The 19751-nt window shown below is 32.5% G+C and overlaps 2 protein-coding genes across 2 annotated transcripts; one reads left to right on the forward strand and one right to left on the reverse strand.

Annotated features, from left to right (window-relative positions):
• The first annotated feature begins 1304 nt into the window (after positions 1-1304).
• Positions 1305-6164, forward strand: LOC112751676 (DEAD-box ATP-dependent RNA helicase 7). The gene is made up of 14 exons (XM_025800892.3): positions 1305-2086; positions 2497-2631; positions 2732-2872; positions 3002-3113; positions 3268-3338; positions 3420-3574; positions 3664-3775; positions 3966-4067; positions 4161-4221; positions 4309-4477; positions 4548-4644; positions 4772-4866; positions 5080-5213; positions 5510-6164. Exons 1-14 carry the CDS (start codon positions 1580-1582, stop codon positions 5734-5736), a joined length of 2118 nt encoding a protein of 705 aa, XP_025656677.1. The 5' UTR covers positions 1305-1579; the 3' UTR covers positions 5737-6164.
• A 1214-nt stretch (positions 6165-7378) lies between these two features.
• LOC112751677 (isoflavone-7-O-methyltransferase 9) lies at positions 7379-11389 on the reverse strand. Its single transcript, XM_025800893.3, has 2 exons — positions 10527-11389; positions 7379-7799 (listed from the first exon to the last, which is right to left on the reverse strand). The coding sequence occupies exons 1-2, from the start codon at positions 11340-11342 to the stop codon at positions 7497-7499; spliced, it is 1119 nt and encodes a 372-aa protein (XP_025656678.1). The 5' UTR covers positions 11343-11389; the 3' UTR covers positions 7379-7496.
• Positions 11390-19751: the final 8362 nt, after the last annotated feature.

Here is a 19751-nt window from a genome sequence, read left to right on the forward strand (position 1 = left end):
AAATACATTTTAGTATCTGTTTTACATATTGTGTATTCTGATAATATTGAAAGGCAATTTATTTATTATGGTAAATGGTCATATTTCTTACCATCACGGTTTAAAAAATGAAATGAGTCAAATCGGTGCAGTAAAAATTGACAATAATCTTTGATTCCTTCAAACTAGTGGATTCACCAAAAGATGGTTGTAACCATCTGCTAACGAAGTCAATTTTCTGGACTTTTGTCGAGATTTTTGGAATAAAGATTATCAAGACATCCCAACCCACGTTTTAAGCTTTTCTAGGAAAATAGTCACCAAAAAAAAGCTTTTCTAGGAAAATATTAGCGTCATGCAGAAAATTCAAGCCATTCACATGATTTCACGTGACTGATTGCCCTCACTCTTGAAAGTTGAAACCAAGTTAAGTTACCAAGGTGTGGTTTGTTACGGTTGTGCTTATATTTGAAAAAAATTTATACATTTTATGTTGTGTTTAGTAAATAAAAAGTATTATATAACTACATTTTTAACTTGAAAATTTTGGAATTTTTTTAAAAGAACATATGAAGATATTTTTTAAAGTTAATTTATAATTTTAAAGTTAAAAAATTTAATATAATATTATATATTAATAAATATTTATATTCATTTTTCAATTATATTTATGTCTATTAAAATTATTTTAAATGTAAAAAATAATTTCTCGAAATTAATTTTTATAACTCGTACTTATTGAATGTTATTTTTATTCTAATTTATTAAATATGACTGTTATAAATTTTGAAAAGTGAAAAAATTATGTTTTAATTTCATCCATTAAAAAATTATTTAAATATTTGAATTTGATTATTGACCAAGATAATAAAATTCGTATAATAGAAATTATGCTAGCAAAATATTTTTTTTTTATTTTTTATAGTATCTCTTAATCTCACAGACAAAGAATAATCTGCTCAATAAATTATTGCATATACAATGTGAAATTTGAATCTATGACACTTGTATGAGTCTGATTACTCGACCAACTCTTGGTTATTATACTAGCCAATATATTAGAAATTATACTAAGAAGGATGCCATAATTTTTTTTTTTTTTAATTTTTTGTCCACATGCAATAAGCTTCAAATCTTCAACCAGAATCAGAAGTGTTGGTTTTTTCCGTCTACTGGAGACTGGCTTTTTTTTTTCCTTATCTGGACTGATGTTGACCCATTTATGGGCCAAACTGAAGTTGGGTTAATGTGAGGAAACCGGGTCATGATGAAGGAAGGCAAGGCCCAAAAAAGTGAATAAAGAAATACAAAAGCGTGAGAAGAATAACTACCCAACCGTCATTAGGTCGCAGATCTAACGGGTGTGATGCGTTGAGAATAGGGTTTGAGGATCGAAGGGCAGAGAACGCGTCCACCATGAAACCCTGAATTTCCCTTAAATCCCCGCGAAGCTCGACGCAGCCTCTTCCTCTTTCTTCTCCTGCTTCTGACTGCACTCTCACTCTTCCATCCTTCCTTCGAAGCAGGAGAAAATATCTCCCTCTCTCTCTCTCCACAAATAACACACCTAACCTAACCCTCAAAACGCCACCGTTCCGCCATGCCTTCCCTTGCTCTCTCAAACGGCGCCGTTCCCTCCCCTAAGGACAACAAAAAACACAAATCCAAAAAGGAAAAGAAGGAAAACAACGTCGACGACGCTCAGGCTCAGCAGCTAAACGGCGCCGTTTCTGAAACCAAGAAGAAAAGCTCCAAGAAGAGGAAGAAGCTCTCCTCTGATGAGGATGAGGACGATCAGAAGAGTGAGACTAGCTCTGAGCTCGTTGAGCCTCAGAATGATGAAGGCTTGAAATCCAAGGAGAAGAAGAAGAGCAAGAAGGAGAAGAATAAGAAGGCCAAGTTGGACATGGATGAGGAAGAGGAGGAGGAAGAAGAGGTTCTCAAAAAGGAGGAGGATCCTAACGCCATTACCAACTTCAGAATCTCCGAGCCTCTTAGGGCAAAGCTTAAGGAGAAGGGAATTGAGTCTCTCTTCCCGATTCAGGCCATGACCTTCGACATCATCCTCGATGGCTCTGATTTGGTTGGTCGTGCTCGCACCGGTCAGGTATATTTATGCCCTTATTTCTCAGCTCACGCTCTGATCTGTTATCAATATTCTATTTTTGTTTTTAAGAGAACAAAGAGAAAAAAAATCAATTTTTTGTCCTGATTGGTAATGCTTCTTCTTAATTGCATTTGCACGTGTTTATGTTTGTTACCGAATATGTTGATTTGCCATGTTTCTGGAGTTTGAGCTTCAAGTTAGTTCTGGTATGATAGGATACATATATTAATTAACATATTAGGAATTAGTGTGGCCTAAGAAATACCATGTCTGAGTTAATTGAAGTATTTAGTTCTTTGGTGAATGGGGTTTCAATTTTGGCCTTGTAAATGATTATTATGAGAGGTGAAATAGTTCTGATGCTACGCAATTTTTTTGTGTTTTAAATCATCCTGCTCGTGCATTTTCAGGGTAAAACTCTGGCTTTTGTGTTGCCCCTACTAGAGTCTTTAATCAATGGTCCTGCCAAAGCGTTCAGAAAGACCGGTTTTGGGAGGGCTCCAAGTGTCCTTGTTCTTTTACCCACCAGGGAATTGGCAAATCAGGTATACTTAACTAGTTAACTTACAATAGCTGACTGCGGAAGTGGTTTAAGTGCTTTTATTTGCAGTTATATTTATGTTTGTTTCTTCTGTTGTGGATTAGGTGTATGCTGATTTTGAAGTTTATGGTGGGGCAATGGGATTGAGTTCTTGCTGTCTATATGGTGGGGCTCCATACCAGACTCAAGAGAGTAAGCTTAGGAGAGGTGTTGATATTGTTGTTGGCACTCCAGGTCGTGTGAAGGTATTGCCTGTATAATATTTGTTGGTTTCATATAATGGTTTTTCATTTTGCAATATGATTCATACCTATTGCCAATGGTTAATAGTAGAAGCTTCAGTCTATTTAATGGCTATTGTTGATTTTATTTAGGATCATATAGAGAGGGAAAATATTGACCTGAGCCAGCTAAAGTTCCGTGTCCTTGATGAGGCTGATGAGATGCTCAGAATGGGTTTTGTTGAAGATGTGGAACTAATTCTAGGTATTTTGTTTGATTTTTGCCTCTTTGGCCAATTTTTTTTTAATCTGTAATTTATAAATTATTTGAGGCCACTGATGTTCCATGCCAGTGTTTGATTTTTTACTCTGCAGCTTCCTTCTTTTTTCAGTATAACAATGGTCCTTGATTTTTACAGGCAAGGTACAAGATGTTAGCAAAGTTCAGACACTTCTTTTCAGTGCTACTTTGCCAGACTGGGTTAAGCATGTATGTTTGTGATCATCCTATGTTCTAATTCATTTTTTTACAATATATTTTTTTCCTTATGAAATGTTATTTTGTTGTCAGATTTCTGGAAAATTTCTGAAACCAGATAAAAAAACTGCAGATCTGGTGGGAAATGCAAAAATGAAGGCTAGCACCAATGTTAGACATATTGTTCTTCCATGTAACGGTTCTGCCAGGGCCCAGCTTATCCCAGACATTATTCGCTGTTATAGCAGGTTGTTTTTTATTTTGTCATTCATTTCTTATTTCTACATCATTTTATGAATACTTAGAAGCATTTATTTGACATATGGTTTTGTTTCAGTGGAGGCCGAACAATTATATTTACTGAGAAAAAGGAGTCTGCTTCTGAGCTTGCCGGCTTGTTGCCCGGAGCAAGAGCTCTACATGGTGATATACAGCAATCACAACGTGAGGTGAGCTGCTACATGTATTTCGATGATTTTTTGGAGATTTTCATCTTACATGTTCACCATGTTGCAAGTTGTTTTGAAATTGATTTCCTTGTGTAATGACCCCCTGCTGTTGTACATATATTTTTCAAATAACAATGCTTGGGTTCTGCTTTTGCTATTTTTCCTCCTCTTAACTCTACCATTATTGCAGGTTACACTGTCTGGTTTTAGGTCTGGGAAATTCATGACTTTGGTTGCCACAAATGTGGCAGCAAGGGGTTTAGATATTAATGATGTTCAGTTAATTATCCAGGTACTCTTGATGTCTATACATGCCAAATATATAATGCATCATCTTTTTATTGATGTTGATCTGATCTGATATGCTCGATTGTTTTGGATTTAGTGTGAGCCCCCACGTGATGTAGAAGCCTACATTCATCGATCTGGGCGCACAGGAAGAGCAGGTATTTTCAGAATTTTGTTAGGTTTTTTTATTGCTATGTTTGTGCTATTGAGCTTGTGGGTTACATTCTAGGCTCTGGGTTTTTCAGGAAATACGGGAGTTGCTGTAATGCTTTATGATCCCAGGCGATCAAATGTATCTAAAATAGAAAGGGAATCGGGTGTGAAATTTGAGCACATATCTGCCCCCCAGCCTGATGATATTGCCAAAGCTGTTGGTGGAGAAGCTGCTGAAATGATTACCCAAGTGTCTGATAGGTATGGTTTTTGTTATTCACTTCTGTTAACATTTGTTTTCTTCTAATGCTAACATATGTCATGTGCACAGTGTGATTCCTGCGTTCAAGTCTGCGGCTGAGGAGCTTTTGAACAACTCTGGTTTATCAGCTGCTGATCTACTTGCAAAAGCACTTGCCAAGGCTGTGGTCAGTCAATTAATCCTCTATATGTTTAACATGTATTTTCCTTGAAATATAGTTTTTATAAATGTATCAGATCCTTCATCTTCCATATAATTCTCTAATTCAGGTAAATATTGTGTTTTTTTTCCAGGGCTTTACAGAGATAAAGAAAAGATCAGTTTTGACTTCCATGGAGAATTACGTTACACTGCTTCTTGAGATTGGAAAACCTATGTTCACGCCGTCGTGAGTATTCTACTACAATGTTTAATTACTGTCGTCTTTCTTCAAATTAGAATCTAGAAATTTTGTATTCTAGTGGTTTGGTTACTTCAATTGATGGTATAGACTTGATTCTTCAGTTGTCAACTACTTTCAAGTATTAGTATTAACTGGATTTTGTTTTTGGCATTGGTTGTTTCCTCCTATTTGACATATGATGTTGTGGGTTGGTATCAGCTTTGTTTTCGGAATCCTAAGGAGATTCTTGCCCGAGGAGCAGGTTGAGGCTGTGCAGGGTTTGACTCTCACTGCAGATGGAAATGGTGCAGTGTTTGATGTACCAGCCAAGGATTTAGACATTTATCTTACTGGTAAATTTTATTTCTAAATGATTTATTTCAGATTTTGAGCAATTTAAAACAAAGCTCTTTCTCTCACCTATGTGCACGCGCACACACACATTGCTTCGTTTAACTTCCACTGTCATCATAGTAGTAAACTAGTAATTGCGAGTGTTTTTCTAATTGCTGTCTTTTAAGCCTGTCAACGTATAAAATTTTGTCGTAACATACTAACATTCCATAAAGTCCAAATTATGTTCCAAGTCTGACAAAAGAAGCTATAATGTTCTGTTCATATTTTAAATTCAGTTATTTTTGCTCTACAGGTCAGCAGAAAGCTGGTAATGTAAGCCTAGAGGTGTTGAAAACATTACCACGTTTGCAAGAAAGAGAGCAACCAAGAGGGGGCAGATTTGGTGGCGGTCGAGGGTTTAATGATAGAAATGGTGGGAACAGGTTTGGAAGAGGTGGTGGCAGGAATGGTAGATTCGGCCAGAACGATAGGTTTTCGAATGGGAGAGGTAATTTCAACAAAGGTGGAAAGAGATGGTAAAGGAGTCGGGGACTGAGTGTTTCCTCTGCTCTGGGTGTTACGTGGGCATAACTAATGCAAAAAGTTTTGGGGGAAAGACCAAACAGGATTCAAGTTTATGGATTCACTCTGCCCCCATAGCCCTTTATCCATATAATCTTTTTTCTTTTCTTTTTTTTTTTTTTAACTTATTGATTTGTAATTCACACATTCCTAAACCTTGCCTCCTTCCCAATTTAGTTGGCCGTCTGAACCCCAGGCTGATTTTTCCTTATTTTGTTTTTAATTTATCTCAATTTTGATAGCAAGTATAAGAAATTACTTTTGGTAGTGTACGAAAGACATTGAACCATGATATGTTGCTATTTTTGTTTTTTTTTTTACTTTTTGAGAAAAGGATTGGCCATGATATGGCAAAAAAAGAAATATATAATATTTATTTCTGTCTATATTTTCTTCCTGAAGTATTTTAATCTTTTACACCTTTTATATATGACTTCATTTTATTTGAACTCATGTCTGGTTTGTAAAGCTTAATAAGAGACCTAAACCCAAACGAGGGAAATATTCTGTAGTCTTTGAAGTCTGCATCCAATAAAAGCTTCTTCCATTCTTTCTCATCCCTCAACTTTCCATACAGAAAAGTCATCACACCCTTGTCTTGCAAGAGCTTTAACTTTGTCATTTAATGCCCATCTTCTTCTTCATTTATCACTATATCACTTGTCCTCCATCATTGCTTTTCCTCGAAATAGCTTTAGCATTTTCCGGATTTGTTTGCTGTGATCATCATCCGAATCATGCATTACAGACTACAGAAATAACAAACATGTGGAATGTCCAACACTCTGCATTTTATCTTAGGAAATTCCCCACTAATAATCTTAGCAGTGTTCCCTGTTGCAGTGTTGCTCACAGGTTTGCAATCTCATTGCGAAGCTATACAAATTCGAATCACTCTCCATAGCATCGTTGAAAATCTATGTTACACAAATAGATATACTAGTATTATTATTGGACATAATACAGTTAAGGTCGGTTGGAGTGATATTTTCTTTTAACAAAATCATATTTAATAGGAATGTAATTGCCGATGCATTCTTTCACAATTTAGAAAGGTATTGACAATTTAAGTGTCCTTAATTTTACAAAAATGATCATCTTAGTTCTTCACTTTTAAATATGTGGCTCATTTTAATTTTTGGGCACGAAGGCCTTAACCCTTAGTTTGTTATTTTTTACCAATGTTTCTCTAAGATTTGACCAAGTTCGAAGTCATCTTCTATAAATAAAATACGTAGTTTAAGATAAAATTAGTAATAAAATATTATGAATTTACATTTGAATTAATAATTTTTGTAGAATGATATTAAACTAGCGTATCAATCCATCTTTTTATAATTAAATATGTAGGATAATAAAAAATATAAAGTTAGTTAAAATGGTAAATATCTAATAGTTTAAACTAATAAAATAGACTTGTGAAAATTTATATCGTTCATAAAAATAATTTTAAAGATACAAATAATAAATGAGTTTTTGAAAATTTTAAAATATAACAAAAATAATCAAATATTACACATAGCATGGCCGTATATTTTATCTAATGATAGTCAACTATATACTTTTTTTTAAAAGGAGGAGTGCTAGGTAAACAAAAAAAAAAAAAAAAAAAAGGAGAGAATAACATTATTTGTGTTGCCATGAATAATGACTTATTATTTGCAAGCATAGTTTTTTTGACATTAGAGATTGCTTCATAAATTACATGATCTCCTTAATTAAGGATAAACCTCAATAAGCGACCTAAAGCCAAATATGGAAAACACTTTGTAGTTCTTGAAGCCTGCTTTGAAGAAGAGTTTTTTCCAATCTTTCTCGTCTCTCTCTTTTCCATCAAGAAGAGTCATTGCAGCTATATCAGAAAATAGTTTTAGTTCCATCACATCATGCTCATCTTCATTTTCATTTATTACTATGTCAATAATAATCACTTTTCCTCCGCCACTTTTTCCTGAAATTGCTTCCTTACATTTTTCTAGGACTTGTATGCAATGATCATCGCTCCAATTGCCCAGAACCCACTGCATACATTAAAACAAATTTAATATTTAAAACAATATTAGAATTAAATTTCTTGCCACTAGTTGATTAAATAAAAAAAGATGAACCAATGAAATCATACTTCACTAACTAGAAGACTTTTCATTTTTGATTTTTCAACCACAGCTCAACTACTACCGAGATTCGAATCTGGTGTGACTATCTAGAAGAAGACAACTATTTTTGTCACTAGGGCTAGTCAGTTTTGAGAACAGGATATATACACAATAACACACTGATGATAATAAGACACAAAAGATAAAAACATAAAAATTGATATTTTTGTATTTTTTTATTCATTTTTTTTTTAAAAAATATATAATTATAAAAATGAATAAAAAATAAAAATAAATTGTATCTATACTAATTCTTTTGTATTTTCTCATGTCCTATGCCTATAAATAAGTTTTGGTTGATTTTTTTTAATATAAAATTATTGTTGTATTATTTTCAGTTATAAAAAAATGATGTGTTTTAATTTAATATAAAGATAATCATAAATTAGAGAATTCGATTTATGTTTTAAAAATTTTAAAAAAATTAAAGTCCATAAATCTAAGGGTTAAATTTGTCTAAGTCCACAAATTGAAGAATCGATTTTGTGTTTTAAAATTTTAAAAAAGTTAAACTTCACAAATTGTAAGATTATAATTGTATCTCTATATAAAAAAATATACTAAATTTTATATATTATTATAAATTATAAATCTAATATCAAAAATTAAAAAATCACAAGTCTCAAGTACAATATATATACTGTTACACATGTTAGGAGAGATTAGAATCCAAAAGCTCTCAGCTCCCTCCGTACCAGACAAGGTGATAAATGGCATCTGGCTTACAGCTCATCAGCAAAAGTTATTTGTCATTTTGTCTATGTAGCAAAAGATTGTGCTGGGCCTATTGATGAGTGTTTAGCTTTTTTATTAAGTTGATTAGTTTATTTTGGCCCAGAGATGAAGTTGAAATTCTCTCTTCATATTCTCAGCCCAATATCAAACATCAATGTAAGAGCTAAGCTTTACCACGAAATTTAAACTTTTTAAACTATGATGCACGAACACTTATATTATATGAGATATATTGACACATAAATTTTAAAATTTTATAAAATATGAGTATATATATATATTATAAAATATTTTTTAAATAAATTGTATAATATTTATTATTTTATTAATTTTTTAATTATTTTTAATATTTTATTTTAATTATATAAAATATGTAAAATATTTTTTAATAAATAATAATATATATTATTTTAAAATTTATTTTAAGAATATACGTTAAAAATAAGGTTAGACACACTGATACGTAATAGTATTTAGATGTGTCTCAATGTGTTTGGAGTAAATTTTTTTTATTAAGACAGTTTAATACAATTAGCCCGTGTGTTAGAGGAATATCAATGAGGGTCGTGTCTAAAATATGGTAATTCAGCGAAATATCCGTATTTTATAGATTTTAAGAAGGCTCGTTTGATTAGATTAGATTGCGGTAGTCTCACAAAAATGTTTACCGTTCAATTGTATAAAAAACTTTTTACGATAATATTATGAAAACAAAAAAAAAATTTATTTTATTTAGCATTAATTAATTATTGTAAAAAATTATATTTTTGGTTAATTTTTTTTTGTTATTAAATATTTTCAACTTTTTAAAGTACGTGTAACGTTGATTTGAAAATAATTAAGCACATATTACTTAATTATAAAATAATAATTAACCTTGATTTTCAATATGTGACTAACTTAAGACAAAATAAATGAATTATATAACAAAATATGCAGCACGCAACAATGAAAATTAAATTATTAATTACATGTTGACTAAAAATAAACTGCTAACATATATGTAGGAATAAAATACATATAGCAATAAAAAATGCTACCTTTAAGGTAGAATAAAATAGAGAAATGATACATTTTAAAATATTTTTATAAATTAAATTTAACTAAATTAAATAATAAAACTTAAAATAATATTAGTCATAATTAATTTTTATTATGTTAGACTAACTTAATTGAATGAAAAAGTATAGGGTATCAATATACGGGAGTGAATCCTCTTTAGTGGAAAAAAAATTGAATAGTGTCTTGTGGTTAATCTTATCCTTTATTACTCTCTCTTTTTTTTTTTATTTTTGGTCCCACTTATAGAATTAAAGGTGAGAGATCACACTTTATTCTCTCAAATGTTAAAAAAACTAGAGAGGATCAATTTTCCCAATCGGAAATGTTTGGTAACAAAAGAAAATTAGTCAAAAATAGCCATAACTTGCCTTATTTAGCATTCATTAATTGTCGCAACAATTAATGAATGCTAAATAAGGCAAGTTCTGGCTGTTTTTTTTGTCTCCCTAGTATTACCTCCATCCAATATACTACCTGACAACTTATTGCCAACAATAATTAATTATTATATTTTAAACACATGTACAAGAAAATACATCTAGAAAATATGTATATAAAGACACTTCTATTAGACATAGTCATAAACAAGATATTTTTGTTAGACACATCTACAAAGACACTTCTATTAAATACAATTATAAACAAGAGTTATCAGAAGTTGGCAGAAATGTTATTGGTAACGTAGCGGGATTGTAATTGAATTTTGTTAATAAAAAGATTTGGATGTGTATTATTATTTAATAAAATAATAATTAAAGTGGCATCCATGTAATGTAAGAATTGTTTCGTACTTACCTTGAATAAAATAGCATCAGCATGAGGGATAAAATCAAACATGCTCCCTCCAAAAAATTTCAAGTTTTCAGTTTCAGGCAAACCAGCAACAACATGTGGAAGATCCAACACTGTGCATTTCAGCTTCGGAAACGCCTCACAAATGATCTTAGCAGTGTTACCAGTGGCCCCACCAACATCAACCAACGAATCCAACCCTTCAAACACCGATTTACAATCCCTCAAAGCAAACCTCACAACGTTTGAATCACTCTCCATACCATCGTTGAAAATCTTCAACTCCTTAGGATTTTCATGAATGAAATCCCAGTAGCCAACGGAAGACCCTAAAGCAGTTTCAACAGTTGTTTGTCCCTTCTCGTCGCAAGTCCATTTAGCCAAATAATTATAAAACCCAACCGTAGTTGGGTTAATAATGTACTCGGCCATGGCCGAGACGCAATGATCAGTGCCCTTTACAAGGAGCTCAGAAGTGGGAGTAAGAACATATTCTTCTTCTTTAGTTTCTTGGTTGACCACGACGGCAAATATACCGTCGTGTGTCAACAAGCGCATGATGCGCTGGACATATTGAGTTTTTGGTGGTGGAGCGTTAAGAGCCGACACGAGATCGGAGAGGGAAATGGAATGGGAATGGCGGTTATGGATGATGTTTGGTATGGAAAGGTCGATGGCCCACTTCACACACATTGGTAAGGTGTAACTTGCCATTACTCTATACAAGTGAGCTTGAGCTTTGAACAACTCATCAATACTAACACTATTGCCATTGCTGTTTCCATGGAAAACGTTCTCCTTCGTCGCCTTGGAAACCATGGGAACTGTTATGTGTGTGTTTGGGAGTTCTTTTGTTTCTTGTGCTTTTGTGTGGGAATTTTGTATACACTACTAATTATTTATAAGGGAAAGTAGGAGAAGCAATGTGTACAATAGAGATTTAGTGAGTATTAGAGATATAATTATTAGTGTTATTTTTTTCTATTAGGTGAAGCTTTTGGACGAGTGGTATTATGACATGATATTAGAGCTCTAGATCCGAAAAGTCAAGAGTTCGATTTTTAGTAAACCCCAAAAAATCATGGTTATTCTAGATAGTATAGGATGTTCATTTTGTAACTCAATAGCCCATTATACACATTGTATAAATAGTCTATTGTCTCCCTAAATGGACTCGATAATATACCTCATGGGCAACAAAAAATTTAATAACGAGTATTTTTATTAAAATTTGATTAATATTTAATTAAAAAAATAATTTTATATTATTAAAAATATTAATAATTATAAATTACAAAATCTGACTTCTAATACTCCTCTTACTAATTATTTATATCCTCGTGGATAATATTTTTTTGTCGGTGTGAATGGTATATACACTACTAATAATTGTTTACTCCCTCGTGGCTAATATATTTTCTTTGTTGCCTATGTATTTTTTTTCCACCACAGATCAAAGATTAGTATGCAATAAATTTAAATTTCATTTAAAAATTTATTATTAATTAATAAATTATTAATTATTATATATATATATATATATATATAAAATAAAATTTAAATTTATAATATTTATTTAAACAAATAAAAAAATTAATTATTTAATCAATTTAAATTAATTTTTTCATGGATAATATAATAATGTATCAATGCTTAATTAAAGTTTTTATTTATTTTGTTTACCTATTTCTTTTTATCAAATTATTGCACTAGTGACGTGAATCCTATTGTTAGCTAGGAATTCCACTAATACAATCCTAATTATTTATATCTATTATTATTGCGCATATTTGATAAAAAGAATAATGGATTAATAGATACATGGATACACTATCTGTATTATATATAAATATAATTACTCATTAGTTCACGTTATTAAGAAAGTATATTAAAAACATAAAATAAAGTAGCAGTAGACTAGTAGTTATGCATGCTTAGTTGGTACGCAGAGCGCACATGATATATGTTGTAAATAAACTTTGCAGGTATATCTCGTTTTAGAAAAAAATTAAATTTGTCTTTTTATTTTTAAAAGATATATACATCGTTAAGAAGAATATAGAAAATAGCTACTTATAAAAGTTATTCCGACGTTCAAGTCAATAAATATTTAAGAAGTATAATAATTTTATGAATATAGAATATTAAATATAAAATAGAACTTATTATGTTTGTGTTCTTGAGATATAAAATTGATATTTTTATAGGTATATAGTTGATGAATAAAGTTGATATTATTATGACTGTTGATCATTAAGTCAAAATAATAGTTATTAAGATCCTCTGTTACAAACTTAGAATAATAAAGATAAATAAAGTCGAGTTATAACTCATAATGCATAATAAATACCAAACTATAAGGTGATGGATCATAGTATGATTCAGACTAAATTTAAAAAATAAAATAAGTTATAATTCGGTTAAAATATAAGTGAATAATGATATGGTGAATCCAAGCTTAGTCGGGTTATTATTTCGACACTTATTTAAAAAATAATTAAGTAGTAAGAGTCATTCAATCAAGATAATTGTATAAAAGATATTTTTCCGCTTGAGAACAATTTTTCATGACATGCGTATAGCATTTGATTATATGTGAACTGAAAAGTTCAGAAATAAATATCCATTGATGGAATCAATTGTATGATCCGAGAATATAATGATTAATTGTCTTAAAAAATTTTCCAACCCACAACAACTTATTGATGAATTTTTCGCTCAAAGCAATTAGTTATTGAATATTTACAATTTATATTAAAACATGAATAAGATAAATTAGAAAAATAAATATGTATAAAATCGCAACATATATTAAATAATATATATTGTAAAAGTACTGGAGTTCAAAGTAAAAAAATATACCTTGAAAGTTGATAATTGTAGAAAAGAAAACGACGTATAAATGTCATACATACTAAATGTGAATTATTTAATTTTATTTGTTAATATTATAACTTTGTTTCGTAAAATCTACATTAAATTGTTAATAGAGTAATAAAATAATTAGTCATTAAATAATATAATAAATTTTGTTTAGCTATGAAGTATATTTTTTGTGCAAAAATAACAAATTTGTATGTTTGTAATTATTTTTTGCTTAACTTTTTGCATTAAACAAATAGTAACATAAAATTTAATAGCATAAAGTGAATAGTATAATAATTATATACAATTGATTTTTTGATGGAATCCAATTTTAATATTTAAATTCATCGTTACTGTCATTTAATTGTATAAAAGAAAATCATCAAATAATAAGAATATAATACATGATTAAATAAAAAGTTAAATTGAAATGGTTGTTATATGTCATTATTATAAATGAATGGCTTTAATTTGTATTCTAATATAGGATGTCTCTTTCTCATTTTTTTTTTAAATAAAAGCACAAGAATCAATGATCTTTAGTAATAGAAATAGAAAACGATGAGTATTGTCTTGCAAAAATATAGATAAAGAATAGAGAGAGAGAAAAAAAAAAAGGTATACTAATTGTAAGAATTATTCAAAGTATAGAACATATATTGAGGTTTGAATATAACTAATAAATTAATAAATATTAGCTGCACAAAATATAAATGCAAAAGTATGTGTGAATAAAATATATAATTTTACTCGTGTAAGTAGAGACCTTTTAAAAAGTTAACAAAATTGACAGGCGAGTTTGTACTCGAGTTAGTTGGAAGTCAAATTTCTTCTCGGATCGATTGAAAGTCGAGTTTGTTTTCGGATTGGTTGAAAGTCGAGTTTGTTTTCGGATCGGTCATAACTTGAGCTACAGAGGTCCAAATGAGGCAGTTTCAGTTGCGTTGGAAAGCTAACATCCGGGGCTTCAAAATGATATAAAATTTGCCATAGTTGCCTTGCGTTTGGTGACGCGTACGCGTCGCTCTACGCGCACGCGTCGCAGAATCAACATGACTCACTTAAGGCAACTCGTGGCCAGCGATTTCTGAAGCATTTTGGGCTCAATCCAACTCATTTCTGATGCTATTGAACCCAAGGATGGAGGGGGGATGAACCAAGTAGGCATAGTTTAGTTTTTATCATATTTTAGGTTAGAATTCTAGAGAAAGAAGCTCTCTATTCTCTCTAGAATTAGGTTAGATTAGGTTCAAATCTCTTCTTAGATCTAGATTTTAATTCTTGTTTTCATCTATTCTTCCTTTCAATTTCTTGTTGCTACATCTTTACTCTTCTAGTTTCTTTTGTTAATTTCTTATTCTAGTCATTTTTATGTTCATGCACTTTTGTTTCCTTTGATTTCAATTAATGCAATTTATGTTTTATGTTCCTTTATTGTTTAATTACTTTGTTCGTGTTATTTCCTTGCATTTGGTAGTGTTAGATTTTATATTTCTTGTCATTTTACTATGCTTTTCTTTTATGCCTTTCAAGTGTTTGATAAAATACTTGGTTGGATTTTAGTGTAAAATTTTTTCCTCTTGACTTTGGTTGAGTAATTGGAGACTCTTGAGTTATCAAACTATTTTGTTGATTGATAATTGAAAGTTGCTAATTGACTTGAATTTCACTAAAGCTAGTCTTTCACTATGATTTAACTAGGACTTGTGGACTCAAGTTGATTATATCCACTTGACTTTCCTTCATAGTTAGAGGTTAACTAAGTGGAGCAATGGACAATTCTTGTCACAATTGATGATGATAATGAGAATATGACTTCTAATTCTCATTCCTTGCCAAGAACTTTCTTAGTTATTAGCTTATTTCTCTTATTATTTACATTCCTTGTCTCTTATTACAAAAACCTCAAAACATTCCTTCATAGCCAATAACAAAACACTTCATTGTAATTCCTAGGGAGATGACCCGAAGTTTAAATATTTCGGTTATTTTTATTGGGGTTTGTACTTGTGACAAATAAATTTTTGATGTGAGGATTGTTTGTTGGTGTAGAAACTATACTTGCAACGAGATTTCAATTGTGAAATTTTATACCACGAAAAATCCGCTCATCAGGCTCACATCAAGAATAGATTCTCCATACAACCATTGTTGAAGATTCATTAGATTACCTCTTACGTTCCACGGACCGTTGTTGAGAAATCTTTTTTCGAGTCTGCTATTCTTCAAGCTTATAAGAACTTTATTTCTCCCCACTTCGGAGATTAAGACATCTCTGTGGTTACCCCACATGCCCAGAATGGAGTTTTTGATGACTCTAAACTTGAGGTCTCTATCTGTGATAATTCTGCCAATCAGATTAAAACAATTTGGCTTAAAACCGGGACTTAGTTGTGTGTTCAGGGTGATGGTGGGCCTTCTATGGGTTAAGTGTCCATGTTTGGTCTGGCCATGATGAAAGGTTATGTAGATTAGAAGAGAATTTCACTATGAGTGACGATTATTCTTGATGTTTGGGGATGATATATTATGTGTTTAATGCTGTTAGATTGACATCTGTTTCAGATAATAATATAATGCTGTACCATTGTTTATATACGATAGGTGAAGCCAACATGAGGAATGTCTTGTGGCGTTTGAAGGTCAGGTAGCCATGATAGGTAAGATGGTTATTGAGAAAGATAAATTTTGGGTTGGAGGTGAATATTTGAGAAGGTAATTTGAATTGGTTATATAGATGGTAATCGTTGAAACAGTATAGTTTAGATAAATTTAAAGAGAACAACAATTCAGAAAGTAGAACCTAGTGTTCTGAGATACTCTTCTATCGAGAGAAAACACTCTCCTAACGAGAAAAAATTGGGCCAACTAACTCTCTGATTTTGTATTTCACTCCTTATTGTTTTTTTTCCAAGGAGGAGGAATTGGGCTTTGGAAGGGAAAAAAGCCCGCGTTTCACAAATTTTTTTTATGGAACATTATGAGCGACAAAAAACAGTAAATAAAAAGGACATTGCTTGACCAAATAATAAATCAAAATAAAACATGTTGGATTTCCAAATAATTCCCAGTTTTATGAGATTGGATGCAGAGACGAAATGAAAGCCCCATCTCTCGTCACCGAAAATGAGACGCATCTTCGTTAATGGCGAGAAAGTGGAAGCCATTGAAGAGGGTGGAAGTTCAGCAGCCGAGCATCCAGATCGGAGGTGGCAGGTCCGACGTCTACTTCCTTCCCATTCAGATCCAACTATCTCAAGGTGTGCAGCTCTCTCGGCACCGATAGAAGACATTCTAAACTTTTTTTTTGGAAGTCAAAATAAGCTCAACACACTAGGTGGAGCAAGAAACAGAAAAAATACATAGCAACTCCTATGTCATCTCCGGCAAAGCCATCAACAACATGAGTTTGTTTCACACCATTCCTTAGAGCTACAAATCGTTCTAGCAATGCATTCCACCACGACCGTTGCCTTATTCTAAAAAATAAGTTCATTTCTACACAACCAGATATTCCATATCACGGAGAAAAATCCCACTAACCATGTTTTGCGCTCCTCTTTTCTCAACGGAACCGTCCTCCAACTCTCAAAGAGTTCTCTGATGGATCCTGGAATGCACCAAGCCCGACCCACATGAGTAATCCATGCGCACCATACCTACCAAGCATACTCACACATAACAAATTAAACAAATGTTGCACAGATTCAAGGTCCTTGTTACACATCACACAAGCATTATCATTCTGATCAATAATGCCGAATCTACTCAAACGATCCTTCGTGTTAACTCGACCTACTAGCACAAACCAAGTGAACAACTCCACTCGAGGGGGTACTAGTCCTTTCCAGATTCCACTTGTGTACTTGTATCTAAGGATATCATCCTTCAAAGTATGCTCCTGCAAGACCTGCACAAATGAGTTAGTAGTATAAATGTTTTCCTTGTCAAATTTTCACACCACTCTATCTTGTACACTTGCTATCAATCTCACAGCGTGCAAGATATCTAGCATTTGATTCAAACTTTCAGTCTCCTATTGGCGGAGTTCCCTCCTCTATTGGAAGTTTTACACCCACTCTAACTCATCCCAAAACCCACAGTCCCCAATTACGGATCCTTTGTTATTTGAAATCAAGAAAAGCCTTGGAAAGGAGTCTTTCAACTTCCCCAACTGTAACCATGTATCCTCCCAAAATCTGGTTGCTCTACCATCTCCTACTTCTATAGCAAGTCTATCAATCATCTTCTGTCTGACAATTTGCTCTTTTATTTGCAGGTTGCATATATCTTTCCACGGGCTCCTTTTTGCTGGTAAAGCTTGGGTCGATAACAACTGGTTCGGGTTCAGATTATTGCACGAGCACACAACCTTCTTCCATAATGGGCATTCTTCCTTAGAAAATCTCCACCACCACTTGAACAATAAGGCAGTGTTGTGAACCATGGCATCTCTCACCCCTAGCCCTCCTAGTTTCTTCAGTGCCTGTATCAACTCCCAGTTTACAAGAGGCAACCCAGCTCTTCCATCATCCTTCCCCCAAAAGAATCTCTGTTGCAATGAAATTAATTTTTTCGCCACCGCAACTGGCATTTTATACAAACTCAGATAGTAAACAGGTAGGCTATTGATGACCGACTTAATGAGAACCAACTTCCCTGCTTTATTGAGGACCTTTGCTTTCTACAGACTAAGTTTCTCCTCTACCTTGTCTATTACCGGCTTCCATGTTTTTACCAGTCGTGGATTAGCCCCTAGATTAATACCCAAATACTTCACTAGAAGAGTTGCCGCCTGGCCCCACTCCTGACTGAAATTTACCGATATCAAGCTAGACTTTTCAAAGTTGATGCTCAGTCTGCAAGCCATTCTAAACTTAAAACAGAGCACCACTTGCTCGTAATTATTGAATCTGTGATACTCTAAAAACGTGAAATTAACAACCTGCTCATTGGTATCTTCCCAACTTGAGTAAACACTAGGACGAAATCCCTTCGTCACAGCAAAGAATAGATATCTCTGCATTACTTCTTCCATCTTTTTTTTGAATAAGAGAGCTCAACACAATAAAGTGGAGCGACAAACAAGCCAACAATTCAACAAGAATAAGAAAATAAAGACAAAAATTTTCTTCATGTCATCTCCGGCATTGCCATCAACAACAGAAAGGATCTAAACTACTCCATTCTCTATAACTGTTTAAGGATTTCTGAAATACCACCTCTGCAGTTGCTTCCTTGTTATTAAAAATTTGTCCGTTTCTCTCGAGCCAAACGTTCCAAATAACCGAGAAAAAGCAAATGAGCCACTTGTTGCGCTCTACCTTCCTGTTAGCAGCACATGTCCAACTCTCAAAGTGTTATTTCAGTGAGCCCGGGACAGTCCACAATCTCCCAAATTCAGTTAGCCATTGATACCACACCTGCCAAGTAAACTCACACCCCAAGAATAAATGGTGAATATGTTCAACTTCTTTGTTACACAGGACGCACATGTTATCACATTGACTAATAATTCCCAATCTATGGAGTCTTTCTTTAGTATTTACTCTTCCTATCAGAGTAAACCAAATAAATAACTCCTCTCGTGCGCGGCACCAAACATTTCCATAGTGTTCTTGTGAAACTGTAGCTGGTTATATCTCCCGGAAGAGTTTCTGACTGTACTACCTGCACAAACGAGTTAGTTGAAAATATACTTTCTTTGTCGAACTTCCAAAAAATTCTGTCCGGCTTATCATGTGATAGTTTTATAGGCCTTAAGGTCTCATGCAACAGATCCACTAATTCTAGCTCCCATTGGTATAAAGCTCGCCTCTATTGAAAATTCCAAATCCACTCTAACCCATCCCAGAACCCACAATCTCCTATGACAGATCCTTTTTTGTTTGAAATGGAGAAAAGCCTCGGAAAACTCAATTCTAACGGATCACTTTGTAGCCAAACATCTTCCCAGAAACACGTCATCAATCCTTCACCACTTCTTTCATCTTAAACAACCTCGAGGGATATCACAATGAACTCCTATTTCCTGTATAACTCGTATATCTATATATTGGATATTTTTTGCAATGAATTTTCAAGTTGTTGTTACTTAAATGAGGTTTTTAATTTTTTATTGCTAAAAAACAATATAGACTTCGAACACCACTCAAAATTGTCAAACAACAAAAAGATAAATAAAATCACATTCGGCCCAAATAAAAATTAAATGAATAAAAAATAATTAAAAAAAAATTCCCACGTTGACCCTAATTTCTTAAATATTTATATATTCTACTACATACATTGGTCTCTAATAGAATATGCTGAGAAATCAATTTCCTGTTCTGCTGGTGAAATTAGAATAAACACTTTGTTTGC

The sequence above is a fragment of the Arachis hypogaea genome, chromosome 15 (assembly GCF_003086295.3).
Source record: "Arachis hypogaea cultivar Tifrunner chromosome 15, arahy.Tifrunner.gnm2.J5K5, whole genome shotgun sequence".
In the NCBI taxonomy this organism is placed as follows: Eukaryota; Viridiplantae; Streptophyta; class Magnoliopsida; order Fabales; family Fabaceae; genus Arachis; species Arachis hypogaea.

Bases quoted from the DNA above. Each gene is read 5' to 3' on its own strand.
- LOC112751676 (XM_025800892.3), top strand. From the start codon at position 1,580: ATGCCTTCCCTTGCTCTCTCAAACGGCGCCGTTCCCTCCCCTAAGGAC. The intron at 4,222-4,308 runs GTATTTTCAGAA...TGGGTTTTTCAG, and splicing joins TGGGCGCACAGGAAGAGCAG to GAAATACGGGAGTTGCTGTA. The intron at 4,478-4,547 runs GTATGGTTTTTG...TCATGTGCACAG, and splicing joins ATTACCCAAGTGTCTGATAG to TGTGATTCCTGCGTTCAAGT.
- LOC112751677 (XM_025800893.3), bottom strand. From the start codon at position 11,342: ATGGTTTCCAAGGCGACGAAGGAGAACGTTTTCCATGGAAACAGCAAT. The intron at 7,800-10,526 runs GTAAGTACGAAA...TAATGTATGCAG, and splicing joins CTGATGCTATTTTATTCAAG to TGGGTTCTGGGCAATTGGAG.